The sequence below is a fragment of the Physeter macrocephalus genome, chromosome 13 (assembly GCF_002837175.3).
Source record: "Physeter macrocephalus isolate SW-GA chromosome 13, ASM283717v5, whole genome shotgun sequence".
NCBI classification, from domain to species: domain Eukaryota; kingdom Metazoa; phylum Chordata; class Mammalia; order Artiodactyla; family Physeteridae; genus Physeter; species Physeter macrocephalus.
In genome coordinates this window covers 86,108,847-86,129,024 of record NC_041226.1, presented here as the reverse complement: position 1 = coordinate 86,129,024, position 20,178 = coordinate 86,108,847, and the positions used below count along the sequence as shown (strand labels likewise).

The 20,178-nt window shown below is 51.7% G+C and overlaps 2 protein-coding genes across 3 annotated transcripts in view; one reads left to right on the top strand and one right to left on the bottom strand.

Moving 5' to 3' along the window:
- SETX (senataxin) overlaps nt 1-6,574 on the top strand; it is a 68,584-nt gene extending 62,010 nt beyond the window's left edge. Inside the window, exon 23 of one of the 2 annotated variants that reach the window (XM_028497718.2) lies at nt 3,177-6,574. In XM_028497718.2, coding sequence (XP_028353519.1) covers nt 3,177-3,929 — 753 coding nt within the window. In that variant the 3' untranslated portion in view covers nt 3,930-6,574. The remainder of the gene's footprint in view (nt 1-3,176) is intronic. The other variant, XM_028497716.2, reaches the window with a different exon arrangement.
- An 11,991-nt stretch (nt 6,575-18,565) lies between these two features.
- LOC114487450 (netrin-G2-like) lies at nt 18,566-20,105 on the bottom strand. Its single transcript, XM_028497378.1, has 2 exons — nt 19,501-20,105; nt 18,566-18,801 (listed from the first exon to the last, which is right to left on the bottom strand). The coding sequence occupies exons 1-2, from the start codon at nt 19,808-19,810 to the stop codon at nt 18,566-18,568; spliced, it is 546 nt and encodes a 181-aa protein (XP_028353179.1). The 5' UTR covers nt 19,811-20,105.
- Nucleotides 20,106-20,178: the final 73 nt, after the last annotated feature.

Genomic DNA, 20,178 nt, shown 5'->3' with positions numbered 1-20,178 from the left:
GTGCTCCGCAATGAGAGAGGCCACAACAGTGAGAGGCCCGCGTACCGCAAAAAAAAAAAAAATAAATAAAATAAAATAAAGCTATTAAAAATAAATCCATTATGCCACTCTTAAATATATCCAGTGGAATAGAGAGCAATGTTATTCTTTCTGCTCTTTAAAATTGAATTGCCAAAAAAAAAAAAAAAATTGAATTGCCATTTATACTGTTTAGGATAAAATTCAGTGGGGGTAGTTTATATATTTTTATAATTAAAAGCCTTTCTGTTAATATGACTATTAGGCTTTTCTGCCACAAAAAATTTACATGTAAATTTGAAAGTTTAAAGAATTGGTTTTCATAACTATTTGGGAAAACTGTGTGAAGGGTGCATGGAACCTCTGTACTGTTTTAGTAACTTCCTATGAATCTATAGTTACCTCAAAGAGTTTTTTAAAAAATTATTTTTCCTGTGACCATAAGGATCTGAGTATTAGCGAACGATATCTTGTCAGTTGAGTAACGCATTAACAGTTATTATTTTCACACAGTTGAATTTTGATAATGTTCAAACCCGAAGAGTAAAATGTTTATAGAGCTGTGTCTCTTAGATTCCCTGATTGCAGGAGCCTTCATGGACACTCCTCTGTTTACCACCCCCTCTATTTGACACCAGGCGTGTTTACCTCCCCTAGCCGTGCGCCCTGTGGTCAGATTCGGGACAGGTGAGAGTTGTGGAGGTTGTGAAGGATGGAGTGGAAGGGCAGAAAAGCCCCAGGAGGACATAGGGAACTGGGGTTTGGAAGCTGAGGTTTGGAAATAGATTCCCAGAAAACGTGCTCACATCCCCCCGAGGAAGTCTCTGTGAGCCCCAGAGTCACCATCACGCAGATTTGAAGACCACTGACGTCTAGCTGCGGTATAGACGTTATTATCTTCACTCTGGGAAGCCAGTGTGACAAAAAGAGACCGACAGAACAGAGAAGAAAAACTTCCAGTTTATCATTTGGACTTTGCAATCCAACTTACGTATTTGTCCTTGGGCTTCCCCCCGCCGCAGCCTCTTTTTATTTTGGTTCTTCAGCCCAGTTTCCCTTATGGAGATGGAATCAGTGATTAAGGCACTTGGTTTCCTCTGAGAAATCAAGACTAAAAGCCCCTTCTCAGAACTGTTTTTGTGATCTAGGGATTGGATTAAGCAGCAAGTTTAGGTGCAGTAGAATTGGCAGAAATAGCAGCAAGGCCATCTGCTTTACATCTGCGTTCCAGCCACAGGGTAGGACTCTCAAGAGCTCTCCTGAGTCAGGGAGATCTGAGCCTGGTACTGCTTACATGCACCTTCCTGGTGCATGCGGTCACTGTACCGTGCACTTGATTTACACGACTTAACTTTAAAAGACTCTGTGAGATCTTCATTGCCACCATAGTTTATCAAATCCAAGAAGCCATTAGATGTATAATGTGCATCATTATTTTATGTTCTACTATCGAACTGTGACACTTTATTTTCACTTAGAATTTTTGTTTTATAGTTACTGAAAGAACTCTTTTAGACTTTAGACAGATTTTTATTGGGTTGGCCAGAAGGTTCATCTGGGTTTTTCTGTAACATCTGAATGAACTTTTTGGCCAACCCAGTGTCATACCACTCTTGTTCATACATAGGAAATACAGCAAAATAGATAGACTAAGATACCCCTGAAAGCATCTCACTTTCAGCCTAACACTCTGGTCGTCCCCATTCACCATCCCATGTACCCTTGCTCACGCTCAAACCGTTCCCTGTGCCGTCAGAGGTGTCTCATGAGAGGGCCCCACTGTGGTCCCTGGGGTTTTTTCCAACTTCTGATCTCCATTCTCCAAGTTGTAGTGCTGGTACTTTCTTGTCTTATCAGAAGATGTCTGTGGAAAGATTTTTCAGGCAAGAGCTAGGACTCATTCTTTTTAAAACTGGTTTATTGACTAAAAGTCAAGAGGTTGTAGTCGCCCAGCCACGAATTCCTCCAGGATTACATACATGGAAACTGCTGCCTGGCCAAGAGGCACCCCAAAGTCAGAAATGGTAAAATGTGAAAATAAAGCGCATTTTATTTATTTTATTTTTTTTCAAAGCGCATCTTAGAGTCATTTAAATAAAATACTATTCATACTTACAGTGAGGAAACAGGCTCAGAGAGGTCAAGTGACTTGACCAAGGTCACACAGCAGGTCAGTACTATGTATGCAGCTTCACTGCTATACCCTTACCCACCTTCATGAATAGTGCAGGAGACCCCATGAGGGGAGCTATCCTTTTCTTCTCTTTCCTTCAGTCTCCGTCTTTTTTCCTCCCTCATACTCTCTCTTCTGTCTAAAGAGGCCCAAGTTCTGATGGTTGTAAAGAAGCAATTTATTGCTAAGGAAACTCGAAAAGGAAGAGAGGAGAGATGCGTGAGTTGGGTTTTTGTTTTGTTTTGTTTTTCCCTTAAGATGTGCTTTTCATAACTTAAGCTCGTCTAGAAAAGAGACAAAAGTGGGACAATATCTTTGGAATAGTTATCTCAGCGGATTAAGATGGTTTAGCCCTTTGGAGTTTGGGAAGCCTTTGGGAATTTGATGAAAGCTATGGACCTCTTTCTAGAACAGTCAGCATGCACTCAAAAGTTAGAGCTTTCTGAAACCAAGCCTTCCTTTTCCAGAATGTTAGCCTTGGCCGGAGGCAGGCAAGACTGACTCTAGGATCAGCAGTGTCAAAGGAACTTGGTGGGATGACGGAGCCCTTCTGTGTCTGTGTCGTCCAGGATACTAACCCTAGTCACGTGTGGCTGCTGAGCGCTTGAAGTGTGGCTGGTGCAACTGAGGAAACGAATTGTAAATTTTATTTAATTGACGTTTAAATAGCTACATGAGGCTACGGCAGTTGGTACAGATTTGCATGACAGCCAATTGACCAGGTGGCCTGAGCAACAGTGGTAAAATGGTGGAAGTTTTTTCTTAGGCGTGGTGCCCAGTGTTCTTTTCTAGCAGCGTGGCTTTATCATTCTGTATTCCACCTTATTTTTCCTTTCAGCCTTGTCTAACAAGTAGTGGATTCTTGAGAATCTGTTCACGAAAGTATACTTACTATTTGTTCAGAAGTGAAAGCTGGAACCTCTGCTCCCCAAGCATATGAGTGTTTCTTTTGGGATGTAATTTTCTTCCTTCTCTTTGTTTCAAGGAAAACCAGCATTGGAATCACCTGATTCAGGACGCGCAGAAGCGTGGTGCCATTATTAAGACTTGCGACAAAAACTATAGACACGATGCAATGAAGATTCTGAAACTGAAGCCCGTACTGCAGAGAAGTCTGACTCACCCTCCTGCTGTCGCCCCAGAGGGGTCCAGACCCCAGGGCGGAGTGCCCAGCAACAAGCTAGAGAGTGAATTTGCCAAGATGTCTTTTGCTTCTTCCCTGTACCCCTCACCCTCTGACTCCAAAGAAGCCACTGTCACTGTTACTGCAAAGGACCCTGAAAGGCCACCTATTCAGGACTGGCTTCGGGACCCACGACTGCTTAGGAGGATGGGCTTGGGCTGTGAGGCCAAAGGGAAATGCCTCGGTGAGCTGCAGCCCTCGAGCCCCCATGATCCCGGGGCAACGCCTCCCTCGGGAGAGCCAGGCTCCCCCAGAAGTCACCAGGATCCGACCAGTATCGGGCAGCAGCCCCCCGCCCAGGGAGCTGCCGTGAACAACCACAGACCTCACGCACAGCGCAACGCCCCAGCTGCTGGTACCGTTGCTGCCACGAGTAAGAGAAAATGTGCCCAGGAAGGGGGAGCGCTCAGCCACATGTCGGAGACCTGGGCCTTCACTGAGGGCGCTCAGGAGAGGCGCGGCGCTCTGAGCCACCACCCAAAGAGGAGCTCGGGCTGGGGCGAGAGCGGGCTGGAGAAGGAGGACAGTAGCTTGAAGAAGAAGAAGGTTTTGTAGTGGAGCCAAATGAGACTGTCAGCCACAAGCATTACTGCAAACTTCAGGTGACCAGCTAGTAGGACTGTCCAGATAAGATTACTTTTTTCCTTAAAGGAGATTGTGTGCTGTTGGAAAACAGAAAATGTATCCTAACACATGGGCCTCTTGGTCGTCTTCAGTACTTTTTGTCAGTTGCAAAAGCTTTCAGAAGGCATGTGTGTGTCAGTAATAATGTCCTCGAAGTCGAAGACTTAAAATGTTGATCTCTTGTTCTTCTGTAGAAAAGGTCAGACTGGAGAGGATGCTGTAAAAGTTGGGATGTATATTTGTATAGCAAATAACAGAATCCTTCCAAAATTTAATCTGGAAGACAGCTTTTCTTTCCTCTGCTTAAAATGTTAGTCATTTTCAAAGGAACAAACCTTATATTTTTTTTAAAAAAAAGGTGGGAGGAGGGCAGGTCCCTTCAAAGATTGTTGTAGCAAACAGACGTCTTTAACAGCCCAGGGGGCCCGAGAGAAGCGAGTCAGTGCGTTGGGTCAGCTGCCTCTAGTCCTGTTAAACCAACTGGAGCGCCCTGGGCAAGACCCTGGGAAGCAGAGCTCTGTTAGGTGCAGTTCCGCTCATGCACCTCTGTAGACGAGGCGCCTTGGCACACAGGCTGTTACATTTCTGTGACGAGTTCATCCGCCTATGGTAGTGAGCACATAGTTCTCTGGCTAAAATTCTCATTCTTCGTGAGATAGAAGAATGTGAAATGAAAGGATAATTCTTGAAATGTCATTCAGATGCCCCCAGCATATCGTGAATTTCCTGCAGCTGGTGGGTTACAAATCCAGTGGTTGCCAAGTATTAGATCAGTGCTGGGGTGGCTTGTGGAAGCCTGTAGATCGCCAAGAGAATCCAACTCATGAAAAGCTGGATGTTTAGCATCTTCCCAAGGGATTCTGGTCACCAGGCAGCTTGGGAACCAGGTAGGGCAGACCAGATACGATATTTTAGGCAGGAGAGAAGCATCCTCTAAAAAGAGAAGGATGCGAGAGGAGTGCAAATACTTGGGAGTTGAGAACAGGAAGAGAGTTGACAAATTTCCTATGATCTTTGGAAACCATCGTAAGTGATGCAGATACACCGCTGTAGTGGAAGATCTGGTTAGAGGGGTTGTGCTTCTGTGAAAGGAAGTGGCCACGGTGGGTGGAGATTTGAGAGACTTGGATGAGGGCAGGGCTGCCTAATTTCAAAGTCCAGTTTTCCAAGTGCACACACACTGGTGTTGAGGTATCACAGACTGAGAATCTGTTAGTGACAGTTGACCATTGTTTGAACTAGCGGTTTGTAGTGAATGCTGTGCAGCCCTAGCTAATCTGGGGGAGAGAGCACGCATTCCTGAAGATGAATGTGCACCATTTGAAACTTTTTCGGGCATCTGCTTTTTAAGCAAAAAGGGCTCTGTGTTCATCAGGAATTCTACTGAAGCAGGTTATTAAGAGCTTTAAAAAAAATGTTTGGTTGCCAAAGGTTTAAACATGCTACTTCATTGTTACCCTTGTCCCTCCCTCTGGTGTCCAGACCTCTGCTGATGGGATTGAACACTGCTGTCACTCAGGGAGCACGTGCTCTGTCCCCACAGTCGACCCCTGCTCCCTGTTCATGGAGGCGGGCTGAGCCCCACTCTGGGTCAGGGACTTCGTAAGCTTCCTGCCTGGCCTTTTGCAAGAAAGCTCATTGTTTCTTTAAGTTTACTTTCCTGCTATCTTGGTAAAATGCTTCATTTAGCAGACACTTGTAGTGACAATTTCGAGAATCTAAAACCTGAAAGCTTACAGAAGAGGCGTGCTGGGAAACGCTGGGGTCAGGAGCTGCTGCCACTCCGCCCACACGCCACGTGAAGGAAGTAAAGTGCCCCCCACCGCACGTACTCTGCTGCCCCACCCAAACCGTGTTATTTCCAGTTATGTTTGGTGCCTGGTCTCACGCGTTGTGTTCACTTTGGGTTCACCTTCCACCTAGGCTGGTAACGCGAGAAGTAGTGCATCATCCCTTGTAATGAGCACGCCTGTGTCCTGACAGCCTCTCCCAGCGGGAAGCAGTCATACCTGACATTGCATTGGAGTCGATTTGTGGTTCCAGTTGGTGCCTGTATTTGCATTAAGCATCTCATACGTGCGGCGTGGCCTTTCTTGATGTGGCCGTCACAGCAGTGGTGTTGGTTGGTGGTTAACCTCATTGCGGGTGAAAAATAACGGCCGTTAGTTTCATGCTTGCCATGGCGTTATAAGAAGGTGGCCTTGTCTGCTTTCAATCTCAGTTCTTTCAACATGAATATAGTCTACTTAAAAATTTGTTTTGCTTCTTTGTATATAATTTGCCTTGGATTTACTGTGCACCGTTTATTTAGTTCTGTGTTTTCATGCATTATCAGGAGCAAATTTGACAAGTACATGTGAATAACCTCCTGTAAATGAGTTTTATAATAATTGTACTAAACTATTTTCTAAAGTTAGTTGTGCAGATGGATAATTTTTTTGCTGTTGTTTTGATTCTTTCTATGCTCTGAATTCCTAGCTGGGATTTGGCAAGCAATAGCACTGTTGTCTTCGTTAAAACCTGAATATTAAGAGAAAATGGCAGAATTAAAAGTGGAAACAAGAAAACTGACGTGGGTTAGGAGTTATGTGTTTTTGAATGAAGGTTCAAGGTACTTCCCAGATATTCCATTTAGTCTGCCATTAGATTTATTTTATGCCGAAATTATCTGGTGGGGATTTGTTTTATTCAGGTTTCTCATCCAGTCCGCACCCCCAGCTCTCCTTGCTTCTCACCTCTTCTTGGAATCTTACCCGTAAGGTTGCAGGGTGCACCGTGGCTAGTTGTGGTGTCAGTTACAGGTTGACGTTTGGTCTAGAAACGCACGCTCACCTCCAGGCAAAGATTGGGGAGCGGGTGAGAGAGGAGGGACGGATGAACAGTGACCCACGAAAGGAGCTCCCAGGGCACTGACGAGGGCGCAGGGAATAGATGGCCAAGTTGGGGGTCACCACTGATGGTTACAAAAGCACAACTCGTTTTATAAAAGCAGTGGCTTCGGGGGCGCAGTCAGATGTGCTGTGCTCCGCCAGGACTTGGGCACCGCCAGCTTCACTGGGCCTCCCGCTCATTCCGGGTGGAGGCACCAACCACCCACGAGGGTAAAGAGACGCATGTGTTCTGGGCCGAGATGAGCTTGCCAAGTGACCTGGTGAGAGGTGAGCGCTCTGCGATGGCCGTTTTATTTGTGGGATTGGTTACTGCGGCAGCTGTAGCAGTGATTTTTAAAGTCCCTCCTGACCAACACACGCGCTGTCACCACCACCTGGGTTTCGCCATTTATTGTTTTGAGGAACAAATAATTCAGGGAGGAAACTAAAATTTAGCTTCAGCTTAAATAGAATTTCCAATGTCGTGCAGCACCGTGAAGGCGGGTTCTGTACATGGGATCCCTCCATAACTCTTAAAGGACCTGAGTTATCGTCACCCCGTCCTGCTGTACAGAAGGCATTTGCCAAGTCAAATGGCGTAAATGGTGTCTGCAGTTAGACAGTGCTCGGAACCACAGGAGCTGCCTTTGTGCTCTCTTCGTTGGAGCTTGGGCCCAGCCCTGCTGGTGGACCCTGTTGCCTTTGGTCTAAGCAGCATTGCTGCAAATCGAATTGTTAGTAGATTTCAGCCTGGGAGGTGCACTTTGGAGTCACCTGGGGGAACTTCTGAAAAATTCCCACTCCCGGGCCCTACTCTAGAATTCCTGATTTCATGGGTCTGGGGGCAAGTACTTGTCACCGTTTTCTTTTTTAAACTTAAGCTTAAACTCACTCTCAGGTGTTTCCGTTGAGTGGCCAGCCTTGCGGCCTGGCTCCTAAGGGTTCAGGAGGAAAGGGGAGCAGCCTTGGGGCCCATCGGGGTCACGTCTGCCCTCTGCAGTAATGGTCCCCCCCCGCAGGGGCCCTGAGTGGGGCGAGGCCCACCACCAAAAGCCATCTGGCCATCTCTGCCTTTGTTCAGAAGGAGATTCCCAAGGGCTGCAGAGCGGGGCTGGGGAAGGAGGTCTGGGAGTATATCCAGAGAAAACCATAATTCAAAAAGATACGTGCACCCCAATGTTCATTGCAGCGCTATTCACGATAGCCAAGACATGGAAGCAACCTAGATGTCCATCCCCAGAGGAATGGATAAAGAAGATGTGGCACGTATATATACAGTGCAACATTGCTCGGCCATAAAAAAGGACGAAATAATGCCATTTGCAGCAACATGCATGGACTTAGAGATGATCAAACTGAGTGAAGTAGGTCAGAGACAAATAACATATGATGTCGCTTATATGTGGACTCTAAAGAAGTGGTACAAATGAACTTATTTACAAAACAGAAATAGAGTCACAGATGTAGAAAACAAACTTATGGTTACTGGCGGGGAAAGGAGAGGGGGAGGGATAAATTGGGAGGTTGGGATTGACATGTACACACTACTATGTATAAAATAGATAACTAATAAGGACCTACTGTATAGCACAGGGAACTCCTCATTAGTCTGTAACGGCCTATATGGGAGAAGAATCTAAAAAAGAATGGATATATGTGTATGTATACCTGATTTGTTTTGCTGTACAGCAGAAACTAACACAACATTTTAAATCAACTATACTCCTGTAAAATTTTAAAAAAACACAAAACAAAAACCACGCTGCCACCATTCAGGTCACAGGGACATCTTATCTTGGTTCCTCCGCTCAGAGGGATGGGTTTTCTATGAGGCTTTTCCCACAGTCCCCGCTCGTAGGGGCCTCTTTTCCTGGTCCTCCAGAAAACTGCAAAACATTGCTGCTGCTTCCTTTACCAAATACCCCCCTGGTCATTGCAAGTACCTGAAATAGTTAATTCTGATCTTTCTTATAGTCTACTGCTATAAAAAGGAAGGCATAAGGGCATCACTCTTCTTTTTAAAGTGCATTTATAAATTAAATCTATTTTTATTTTTTTTAATTAAGCTTTTTTAAAGAAAAAATTGGAAAATTTTATTTGAGCCAAATTTGAGGATTATAACCCAGGAAGAGCATCTCAGAAGGCTCTGAGAACTGTTCCCTAATTTTCTTTTTAAGCCCTTTAATTGCCACCTCTTCTAGTATTTAAACTGATCTAGTGAATCTGATAAACTCATAAACACGGTGAGTCTCCAGTTCTTTTAAAAAATACCATTTACATACATACACTTATATGTATAAAATGGATAACTAATAACCTGCTGTATAAAAAAATAAAATTCAAAATATAAAAAACAAAACCTGAGGTTTCTTTTCCTCATATCAAAAAATAATAATAAAACAATACCATTTAATACAATGTTCTTAAACTTTTCCCATTTAATCCTAAACTGAGTTATTTAGTAGGTTTCTAATTGAAATAACAAAACTAATCTCACGTGAATATGCCAAATTCTCTTAAATGTTAAAAACACTTGAGCCATCAAATACCCTTTAAGTAACACATATAATTTGATGTAAAAGCATCACTATCGTTTTAATTTACTACATCATCTCAGGTTTAATTTTCAGTCTTCACAAAGTTAGAAAGCAGCCAGTAAGGGAAGTTTTTATCTTCCTGCATGAATTAAGGTTGGCATCCCAAGCAAGTTAAAAAATAGGTGACCTGGGGACAGTGTATGTCCACAGTGATTCTCAAACCACTGATTGGCACAGACCTGGCTCTTAAAACTTTTGTGAAATAAATCATATACATCAGAGTGTATATAAGACCGACGTAAAAGGAAAGTCATAATAAAATAGACACCCGTGTGCCCCCCACCCCATCATAAGAAATGGCACTGCTGACGCCTGGAAAGGTCACTCCATGTTTCTTCCGGACGCTCCACCCCACCATCCCCTTCCACCTAGTTGTAACCCGAATTCTGAATTCTGTAGTTTGTAAAAGTTTCACTGCACACCCCCAAGTTAAATTTACTTAATTTTGAAGTTTATGTGTTATATACAGTGGGTATTCTGGGGCTGACTTTTCTCCCCCTCATCCTTACATTTCTGAGACTAGCCGTTATCCACTCTTTTGGGGTGGAGGGTAGTATTCCATTTTAGGAACAGGCCCCAGTCTGCCCGTTCTACTCTGATGGACTTTGGGGTTGTTACTGCTTTTCCTGTCGCATTCCTCTGGTACCCACGTAGAAGAGTTTTCCCAGGCAGTGCTCAGACCTTTGTCACGTAGGGACACAGGGCAGGAAGGCACTCCAGAGCACCTGGACGTGGATGCTTCTGGGCTTGAGGCTGTGACATCAGAGCTCCAGACGACCGCACGGTCAGGTGCTCCCTTCCCCAGGAAGCAAGCCATGAGGACAGCATGCCAGGTGGGGCCTGATTGGAGCCCTGCCCTTTGCATCATAATCCCCTTATCCCACCAGTAACCCCCTTGATCACAGGAGCCAGACTTTGTGGGTTCCATTCTTTGCAACATAAATGCCTTGATTGGAATACCCCTTACCTAGCAATCTACTCTCAGGTAGTTATGGGGCCTAGAGACACATCCTGTGGTCCTAGCGACGTGGGACTTACATCCACCTCTCTGGGGCAGTGACAGCGCCAGATGTAAATAGATCCCGGTAGCTGGAAAATGTCCACAATGTTATGGTTAGGTGGGGGTTATAGTTTTGTTTTATATACGTGTATATATGTGTGTATGTGTGTGCGTATGTTCGTATATGTGTCTGTATATAGACAGGCAAACACAAAATAGATGTTTCTATAGGAAAAAGGACATTCACCAAAATGCTGATAGAGGTTAGGTAGTTTTTTTTTTTTGTAGACTATTTTTTTAGAGCAGTTTTAGGTGTGTAGCAATATGGAGCAGAAGGTACAGAAATTTCCCATACACCCCACGTCCCCCCAGCAACACCCCCACCAGATGGTACATTTGTTACAATCGATGAAGCTACACCGACACGTCACGATCACCCAGAGCCCACAGCTTACATGAGGGCTCACTCTTGGGGCTGTACATTCCATGGCTTTTGACAAACGTGCAATGACTTGTACCCACCATGAGTATCATACAGAGTATTTTCAGTGCCCTGAAAATCCTCTGTGTTCCGCCTATTCTAGGGGGTAAATGTAAATATTATATTCTGCATACATTTTTTCATTTTTCCATTTGTTGTACACTGTGCATGAGCTACTTTTACAATAACTTTATTTTAAAGAAGACACACCAGTTCTTCAGTCATTTTCTCTTTTTGTTTGTTTTTTTGTGTGTGTGGTTTTCTGGCCACCGCGCAGCTTGTGGGATCTTAGTTCCCTGACCAGAGATTGAACCCCGGCCCCCAGCAGTGGAGGCACGGAATCCTAACCACTGGACCGCCAGGGAATTCCCATCGTTTTCTCTTTTTGAAAAGGTGTTGCCCCAGAGTCTGTGGAAAAAGCCGTGTTAACAAACCTTCGTCATGTCCTGTGACGCTCTGGTTTCCGAGGTGGGCCGTGGAATGTCCAGCAGTGTGGGATCGCCACGAGCCTTCCACGGCTGCCCACCATCTCTGGGGCTCAGTGTAACCTCCTCTTCCTCATGGAGGGCCCCCTGCCCTCACACGGCCTCCTGGCCTTCCCATCCTGTACCCCCAGAGCCAGGGGACATGGTGGGGGCTTAGGAAAGGGGCTATTGAATGAATGGCTAGAGGGACAGCTGCGCTGGGAGGAGACCTCGAGCCACCTTCCCTATGAAGGGTCCATCCCGCTTGGACGCCGTGCCCAGGACACCCACCTGGGCCCTCTGGCCCTGGCCCTGCGGACCCGAGGGCCCCACAGTGCCAGGCGCGCCTGCAGCTGGGTTGTGATTGAACCCACCAGCTGGGCACCTCCTGACCTTGTGATACGAGGCGTCCCGGGCTCACCCAGACTGTCTCTGTCCACCCGTGGAATCGGACTTCACTCCGAGGAACGCTGGTTCCTCTTAGGGGCGGAGCATGTTTAGAAACCAAGATCTGGGCTCCAGGTTTCCACCCTTCACAGACCACCAGTATTGGCTCCTCTGCTGGAAGCTCTTTCCAGAGCTGAAGTCCTGGGAGGAGCAGGGTCGCCGCTGGCCCAGCAGATCAGGGCCTCCCCAAGGCCTGCCTCCTATGTCTCGGTGAGGGTGATGGGAGTGAAGATGCCCAGAATGTGATCCCCTCCCTAATCTCTTCCTCCCGGTGGAGGATGAGGAGGGGCTGTGACGCCTAGGGAGGGGAAGGCGCTCACTGTGCCAGGGCTGGTGTTGGGCATCAGGGGAGGCAAGCAGTGTCTGCCTGGCTCCTTGTGCCCTGGGACCCAGCACGTGGAGGTCTAGGGTATGTGCTGGGTGAGGCAGGGAAGGAGGGAGGGAAGGAAGGAAGGAAGGAAGGAAGGAGAGACCGAGCGATACGGGCCCCCCTTGGCAGGGTTTGGTCGCGGGGAGGAAATGGATAACAACGGCTGACACTGGTCACTTGCTTTGGGGCAGCACTGCACGTATTAACTTCTTTAATCCTCACGATAGCCCCATGATGTAGGTGCTGGTTTTCACAACCCCATTTCACAGATAAGGAGACTGAGGCACAGAGAGATGGAGTAACTTGCCCAAGGTCATCCAGGTGGTGGAGAACAGCTTCGAACCCAGGTGGTGGGATTGAGAGCCCCTCAATGCCATCCCTTCTGCCTTTAGAAACTCGCTACCCCCCACCCCGCTAACCGCCCCCCCCCCCATGCTGCTCGAGGGGAGAAATGTGGGCACTGGGTCAGCTGTGAGCTGTACAGCGCAGGACAGGCCCCAGTGCCTTTAGTGTCAGCTGCAGGGCACAGCTCCGGGAGCTCCCGGGACTCTGGGACCCATTCAAGCCGCTCCTGGCCGAGAAACTCGCTACCCCCCACCCCGCTAACCGCCCCCCCCCCATGCTGCTCGAGGGGAGAAATGTGGGCACTGGGTCAGCTGTGAGCTGTACAGCGCAGGACAGGCCCCAGTGCCTTTAGTGTCAGCTGCAGGGCACAGCTCCGGGAGCTCCCGGGACTCTGGGACCCATTCAAGCCGCTCCTGGCCGGGTCCCCAGGACCACTTGCTCGGTCAGTAAAGTAGGCGTCCTCTGGCCGGAAGCCATCTGTAACACGGCAGCCGCCGGTTCACCCACCTGGCCTCCAGCCTCAGCACCCCCTTGCTGGACTGAAAGGTCTTCTGTGCCTCTGGGAGCCCGGCCACAGGGGTCCTGGGGGCCTGGCCAGACCCTGTCACGTGGGAGAGGTGCATGGGTGGGGCAGTGGGCGGGGAAGAGGGCCACTGGTGGGGGCAAAAAGGAAAAGGGTGAAGTTTTTCATGTCCTTTTAAAATTAAACGATCTCCTTTGATAGTCAGGATGTATTGCTAAAGTTTGTAAAGCAGGCTAAAGAAGGGTGTGTATAAGATGAGGCTATCATTGCTAACATAAATAAAATAGAAGGAAAAGGTGGCAGCTTTGCGGCTCAGTGTTATAAGCTTGGGCTTCTGCACCAGAGAGACTGCACTTGCAACCTGGACTCAGCCTCTTCCTGGCTGTGTGACCCTGGGCAACTTGCCCACCCTCTCTGTGCTGGATAGTCATTGTTTCTTTGTGCACCTCCTCTGGATGGGGAAAGACAGCCCACCTCCCTTGAGGGAGTGGGAAAAGCTGGACAGAAGGGTGTGGGCACACTGTGTGTGGCCTGCCGGGGACGCCAGCAGGAGGAAGGCCTGGGCCAGGGTGGTGCCAATGGCAGCCTCACAGGGACAGCAGCGATGCCTCTCTGGCCAGGATACTGGGTGGCGCTCCTGGCTTCACGGCACCACCACCCCTCACCCCGTGCATCTGGCATGTGTCTGTGGGTCCTATGATCTTTCAAATACTCTTTTCTGCTTTAATCACCCAGAGTTGTCTTTTGGTGCTGTGCCCAAGATCTCCGACCAGGACACTTTTAGAGCCTCAGTGTTCTCAGCTGTAAAATGGCTCTATTACCAGAGCTCACTTCTCAGCTTCATCTCGGGGATCCTTGAAAGAAGATATATTCAACCTCAGCACAATGCTTAGCACGCTCTTAACAAATGCTGGGCAAACTCTCTGTATATAGGTTTGTTTTCTGGAAAAGCACTGGAAATGTACTTCAGAAAATATTAACAGTTATTAGCTTTGGACGGAGGACTGTGGGTGATCTTAAGTTAAAAATTATTATTATTTTGCATTTCTGTTTTTTTTCTAACTCCCCTGCAGTCATGATTTGTGTTTTATAAAGGGGAAAATAAAAACAAGTAAAGCTTTTTCTTCCCTGGGCTTTTACCCTTAACCTCAGGCTTTTACCCTGGCCTGAGATGTGCAGGGATCTCTCGGGGACTCGGGGAGACTGGCGCAGCTGGAGGAGCAGGGCCAGGGCAGGGGTGCGGGCATGGTGGGAGCCCCCTGCCCAGGCCTGTGGGGAGACGCCGACAGCTGCTCCCCAGGTGCCCATAAATGCCTCATAACTGTAAAAACGCCGACGCAGCAGGCCTGCTTATTTAGAGGGGGCAGGTGAGGGCAGGGGGCGAGGCATCTCCCCTGACAGCAAAGCCATTCGGATGACGCCCGGCTCCCCAGGGCCCCTCGCTCTGCCCTGGAGCCGCTGCAGGGGCGGAGGAGGGGTGCGGGCAGGAGCTGCAGGCCCCAGCGGGTGGACACCCTCTTGCCTGGGCTGCCGAGGCTGCAAGGCCTGGGTTCACACTCACGCTGTCCTGAGTCACCTCCTGCCCCTGCTTCTTAGCAAGCGTGACTTCAGGCAAGTTACCTCCCATCTCTGAGCCTCGACTTCCCTCTCTGTTAACTGGGTAGACAATCCCTTCCGCTGAGAGCATTCTCAGCCTGGGGCAATTTTGCCCCCACTTTGCAGTGCCCGGAGGGAGGGCTACCGGCACCTAGAGGCTCGAGGCCAGGGGTGCTGCTACACGTCCTACCACACATAGGACAGCCACTCCCCACCCCACCCCGAAAGAATTATCCAGCCCCAAATGTCAGTGGCACTGAGGGTGAGAAACCTGTCCTAGGGCGAAGGTGAAGGTTAAGCGTAATCATGCATGCACCATGCCTGCGACAGTGGCTGTTACTGTGTTACCGTTCATGCTGTGAAAGGGGAGCTTTCTCCTCTTTACCTCTCAGAACCAGATGTCAAAACATGAGGTCTGGGACCAGGGCGCACCATTGAAAAGAGGCCGGGCTGTGACTCTGGGCTCTGCCAACCTTGTTTTCTCCTTTTCCCCACTGCCTGAAAGATGTCAGAGTTTTCCAAATGGCCACTGGCAGCTTTCCCTCCCTCCTCCGGCTGAGGTCAGGGCCCGAGCCGAGTCCTCGGGGACCTGGGCTGCCGCTCTGATTTACAATGCACTCCACCTCCCCGGCCCTTGCTTGCACAGAGACTAGTCCCAGGGAAGCTGACATAGCGCTGCTGGTCTGGCAAGAGAGGTCAGGGAGGACAGGGTGCTGCCCACTGAGGACCCCTCCTCCCAGACCCCTCAGGGCCTTCCAGGGACACACCCAGGGTGACACCAAGGGGTATGTGTGCGTGTATGTTCAGTGGAAGCTGCTGGTGCCCGACCCAGAGCCCGTCTATCGGAACCCCCCTCCACTGCTGTGATGCCTGTTACAGCTCATAGCCGCCCATCTTCTGTACTGGGGGTGCCCCCAAATCCAGCATGAAGCCAACGGCATGAGATGCCCCCTTGCCTCAAGACGTGATTGATGCCCAGAGCCCCGGTAGGTGGACCAGGCTGAAGCTGGGTGTCCTCACTGGGCTTCCCCGCCCCATCCTAATTCTCTCACTCCCTTTCACATGTCTTGATAGCACACCCTCCGCAAATCCACGCACTGAACCCGTCTCAAGCTCTGCTAATAAGGGACCCAGACCTAAGACTGTGTGTGTGTGTGTGTGTGTGTGCGTGTGTGCGTGTGCGTGTGCGTGTGTGTGTGTGTGGTGAGAGTGTGTGTATTTGGGGGTGAATGATCATGGTTCCTTTATATGTTAATATCATGATGATTAGGAGGAAGGCGACCATGCTTACAAATTGCAGCCTGCAGTTGGTGTTTTATCTACAGGTGGATTTTGGTCAGCCTGCCCTGTGCGCCTTTGAAGGCGGAGGCAGGTCCTGTTCTGGAAAGAGGCGGCTTGACAGGCCTGAACTCCTGGGCCTAAAGCCACTGCCATCTGTTGTCTTCGTTGTGGGCAGTGTTATGACACAGAGGCTGTGGCTAAGCAGGGGTAACGTTTTAGTGTCTCTGCATCAGTGGACCCAGAGACCAAGCTGCTGGGTGCGAAGGGCCAATAACTTAGGAATTGGTAAGTCTGCATGTAACAGAAAACCCAAAGACCAGTGTTTTAATCACATAAACGTTTATTTTTTCTCACACATTAAGAAGTGTGGAGGTCAGCAACTAGGGCTGGCGTCCCCTGCTCTGCTAGGTCCTCAGAAAACCAAATTCCACCCTCTCGGCTCCACCATCCTGAGGGGGTGGCTCCCCGACCCCATGCCGCCAGAGCATGGGGAGAGGGGGGAAGAGAAACGCCGGGGCCCCAAACTTGGCCAGCTGAGGCTGGGTGGGGAGTGAGGGGAGGAGAGGCTTCTACGGAGCTTTCTGGGGGACCCGCCCATCACTCCTGCTTATAGCCCATTGGCCAGAGCTGTGTCACATGGCCCCTCCCTTCCACGAGGACCCCAGGGATGTTTTCTTTTAGCCACTGAGGCCACGGGGCGGGGGCAGGGGCGGAGCTGAAAGAAGGCACTTTCTTGGGGTTAGGAGCAGAGGGAGATCTGGAGGCCAGGAGGGTCAGTGTTTGACCCCGAGAGGCTCTAAGCATATTTTATATCCACCTGTAGCCATGTTGTAATCTCTTGTCATCCTCAACTTTTGTTAAACTGAGCCTTGCTTTGGGGACTTGCAGGAGGAACGCAGGTTTAAACTTCCCAGCCTGGAAAGAGCGGCTGCAGCCAGAGGGTAATTTCAGGGGGTGGGGAGCGGGGGGCGGGGGGCGGGGGAGGGGACGGCTGTAGGAGCAACAAGGGACCAGAACCTGACCGTGGGCTGGGAATCTTCCGGGGCTGCTGGGAAGTAAGCAGGTGGGCAGGGAAATCTGGATCTTCTTGAGAGACAGCAGGGAAATCCAACTCCCAAGGGCCAGAGAGACCCACGGGCACCCCAGAAGCACAGGGCTAGGCTGATGCACCCCTTTCTTTGGAGCTCCCTTTCACAATTCCCACACTGCCCCTGGTCCCCTCGGCCATCGCCTTCCTGATGCTCTGGAGGGAAAGAGGAAGGAGAGAGGAGAGGGGGGTCGGCTGTGGGTCTTTGCGTTGCCGCCTCCACCAGCCTGTGCCCACCCTGGCATGTGACCATCAGGGGGCTCTGGAAGGCGGTGGCAGCAGCAGACACTGGGCCTGAGGCTGGGGTCCAGCAGGCCTGATAGGACCCCCCCATCCTGATTTAGAAACAGGAGCATCAGAGTCGAGCCCTGTTAGATGGCTCTGCCAGTCGCTTGCCTTGCACTTTTCAGCAAGGGTATCAGTGTCCACCACATGCTTTTAAATTTGAGGACAACCAAGGCAAAGTGCCAATAAGCTCTGGAGTTTTTCTGGGGGGGGGGGGAAGGAGGGAGATAACCTCCCAATTTTGGGGAACATTGTAGGTCTCCGCGGGGCCAGGCCTGGCCACATGGTGAGAGAGCTCCGGCGGCTACGCCTGCTTGTCGTTCACAGAAGGGCCTGGGGAAGGGACGGCCTTGAGCGTGAAATTGCTTCTTTAGGGCTATTTTGTGGGCTCCCCTTTAACTCCCACTTGCTGGGTAAAAAAGAACAGAAAGAAAACAGGCCCTGGAGGCAGCAGTGAGCAGATTCTTTACTGTCAGATTATACACCATCAACCACCCCCGTGGGGTCCAGCGTACCCGCTCTTGTCCCTCCTTATAGGGGCGGTTAATACAAACAAAAATAGTTCTCTACAAAAGGAAGTTTCCAGCCCTCCCAACCCTCCTTCCTAACTCCCTTCCCCCAGACAGCGAGCTCCTTGGTCACCAGGCCTCTGGAAAGGCCTGGGGTCTGGTGGGTTGTAAGGGAAAACAAAGAATAGAAAAGAGAATCAGGTCAGCGACTAGAGGTGTCTGCAACTGGATTTTCGGGTCCGCTGGCTGATGGTGAGCCAGGGACAGGCGCAGGGGGTGTCTGCAACAGTCGTGTGTGGGGTGGGGCGGGGAGAGGGAGGCAGGAGGCAGGAGCTGGGGCTGTTGGGATAAGCAGCGCTTCTCCCACCCCCCTGTCTCACCGCCCGCAAAAAAAAAAAAAAAAAAAAAAAAGGAAAGGGTAGGTGGGTAATATAAAAGAAAAGCTAAGACCGAAATCGCGGGCCGCTGGGGCCGCGACCGACCACACAGCATCCCCTGCTGCAGCGCCGGGGCGGGGGGCAGGTGCCACTTCGGGGGGGACGGGGCGGGAGGACTCTGCTGAGTAGCACCTGGGAGCAGCTCGGGCCGCACCCTTCTGGCCGCCGGGCCTCCGACGCCGGCCCCCGGGCTCCCGGCTCTCCGGGTGGGGGGCGCAGGGCGCGGCGGGGCGCACGGACCGCCCCGCCCCCCGGCCGGGGGTCCTCCGCGGGTCTCAGCAGTCCAGGCAGGTGGCCAGCCGCAGCAGCAGCAGGCAGCCGAGCAGCGTGGTGGGGCACGGGGCGGCCCCGGGCGCGCGGTCGCAGTCCAGGCCGCCGTCGGCGGCCGCGGGGTCGCAGCGGGGCTGCTCGCAGCGCACGCCGGTGTAGCCGCGCGGGCAGGCGCAGCGCTGGTTCTGCACGCAGGTGCCGCCGTTCTGGCACAGCAGCTGGTCGTCGTCGCACACGTTGGCTGCGGGGCGGAGGGGCGGTTAACTCGGGTGGCGGCCCGGTCCAGCCCTCCCTCCCCGCGCCCCGCGCTGGAGCTTCAGCCCCTGGGACGTGCGACACTGGGGGCGCGGCCTGGACCAGGGGGTGTTGGAGACTCAGGGCGCACTTGGTGCAAAGCGTCCCGGCGGGGATGGTACCAAGGGCCGCGCGAGACCGAGCCCTTGCCTCCCTCCCGCCGCTGCCCGGCTCTCCCCGCCCCGGCCCCGGCACTGGCCTTGGTGCGGTTCTTCAGACGCACCTGCTCTCCCGTCCACAGCTTATTAGCACGCGCTGCTCCACGTGCCTGGGGCGCCCTTCCACCCTCTTCCCCTGGCTAACGTCGGGTCTCCGCCAGCCCCTCACTTCCTCGGACTGCCTCCCTCCCTCCCTCCCCGCAAATCCGCCCGCCTCCAGCCAACTGCAGCCAAGCCCCGGCTCCCCTTTGGCCTCCAAGCCCCTTTCCGCTACCGACTCTACACCGGCTTGCATCAGGCCCCGCCCACCACCCGGACCCTGCCTTGGGCAACACCAGGCCCCGCCCACCTACCGGGCCCCGCCCCGGAAGCGCCAGGTCCCGCCCCTGGGACCCACCCGCTGACCCGGACCCGACCTGCGCGGCCTCGAGGCCCCGCCCCGGGCCCCACAGCACGCGGCCCCGCGCAGGGGGGCGGCGCGCACTCACGGTAGCAGCCCTGGCGCCAGTAGTGCGTGGGGAGGCAGTCGTCGCACTTGGGCCCCGCCGCGCCCTCGCGGCACTCGCAGAAGCCGGTCTCGTTGCACCGGTCGTGCACGGAGCCGATCTGGTTGCAGTTACACTCTGGACGGACACGCGCACGGCGAGCGATCAGGGGAGACGTGTGGGCGCCGTCCGCACGGGCCCACCCCGCCCGGCCCCGGCAACCCTCCCAGCCGGATCTCGATCTCCTCACCCGCCGCTGGACGGCGGGGTGGGGACGCCTGGGGCGTCCAGATCTCGAGGGGACAGTTTTCATTTTCTCACATCCACTAAGCCCCTTCCCCTCTCTGGCCCTGGCGCTGCGTGGCCCGGACCAGCCCCTTGCCGTCCCTGGGCCTGCGTCTCCGCTTCTGTAACTGGAACGGGCGCTGATCCCTCCCGGCTCCGAAGAGCTATGACTGACAGGTGGGAGGAGCCTCAGCAGAGGCCAGCGGCCATCCGTCCTGGGGGCTGGGGTGCGTGTGCAGAGGGGGCAGGGTGTAGTCGGTCTCCGAAGCTCCTCTCCAGGGCGGGTGGAGGAGCGGCCCCAGAGGCCTCCAGCTCGCCCTGCTCCGTGGGAGAAGCCGAGTGCCCCCGCTCTGGGAGTCCTTGTCGCCTAGTGCCAGGCCCGGGGGTGGGGGGCGG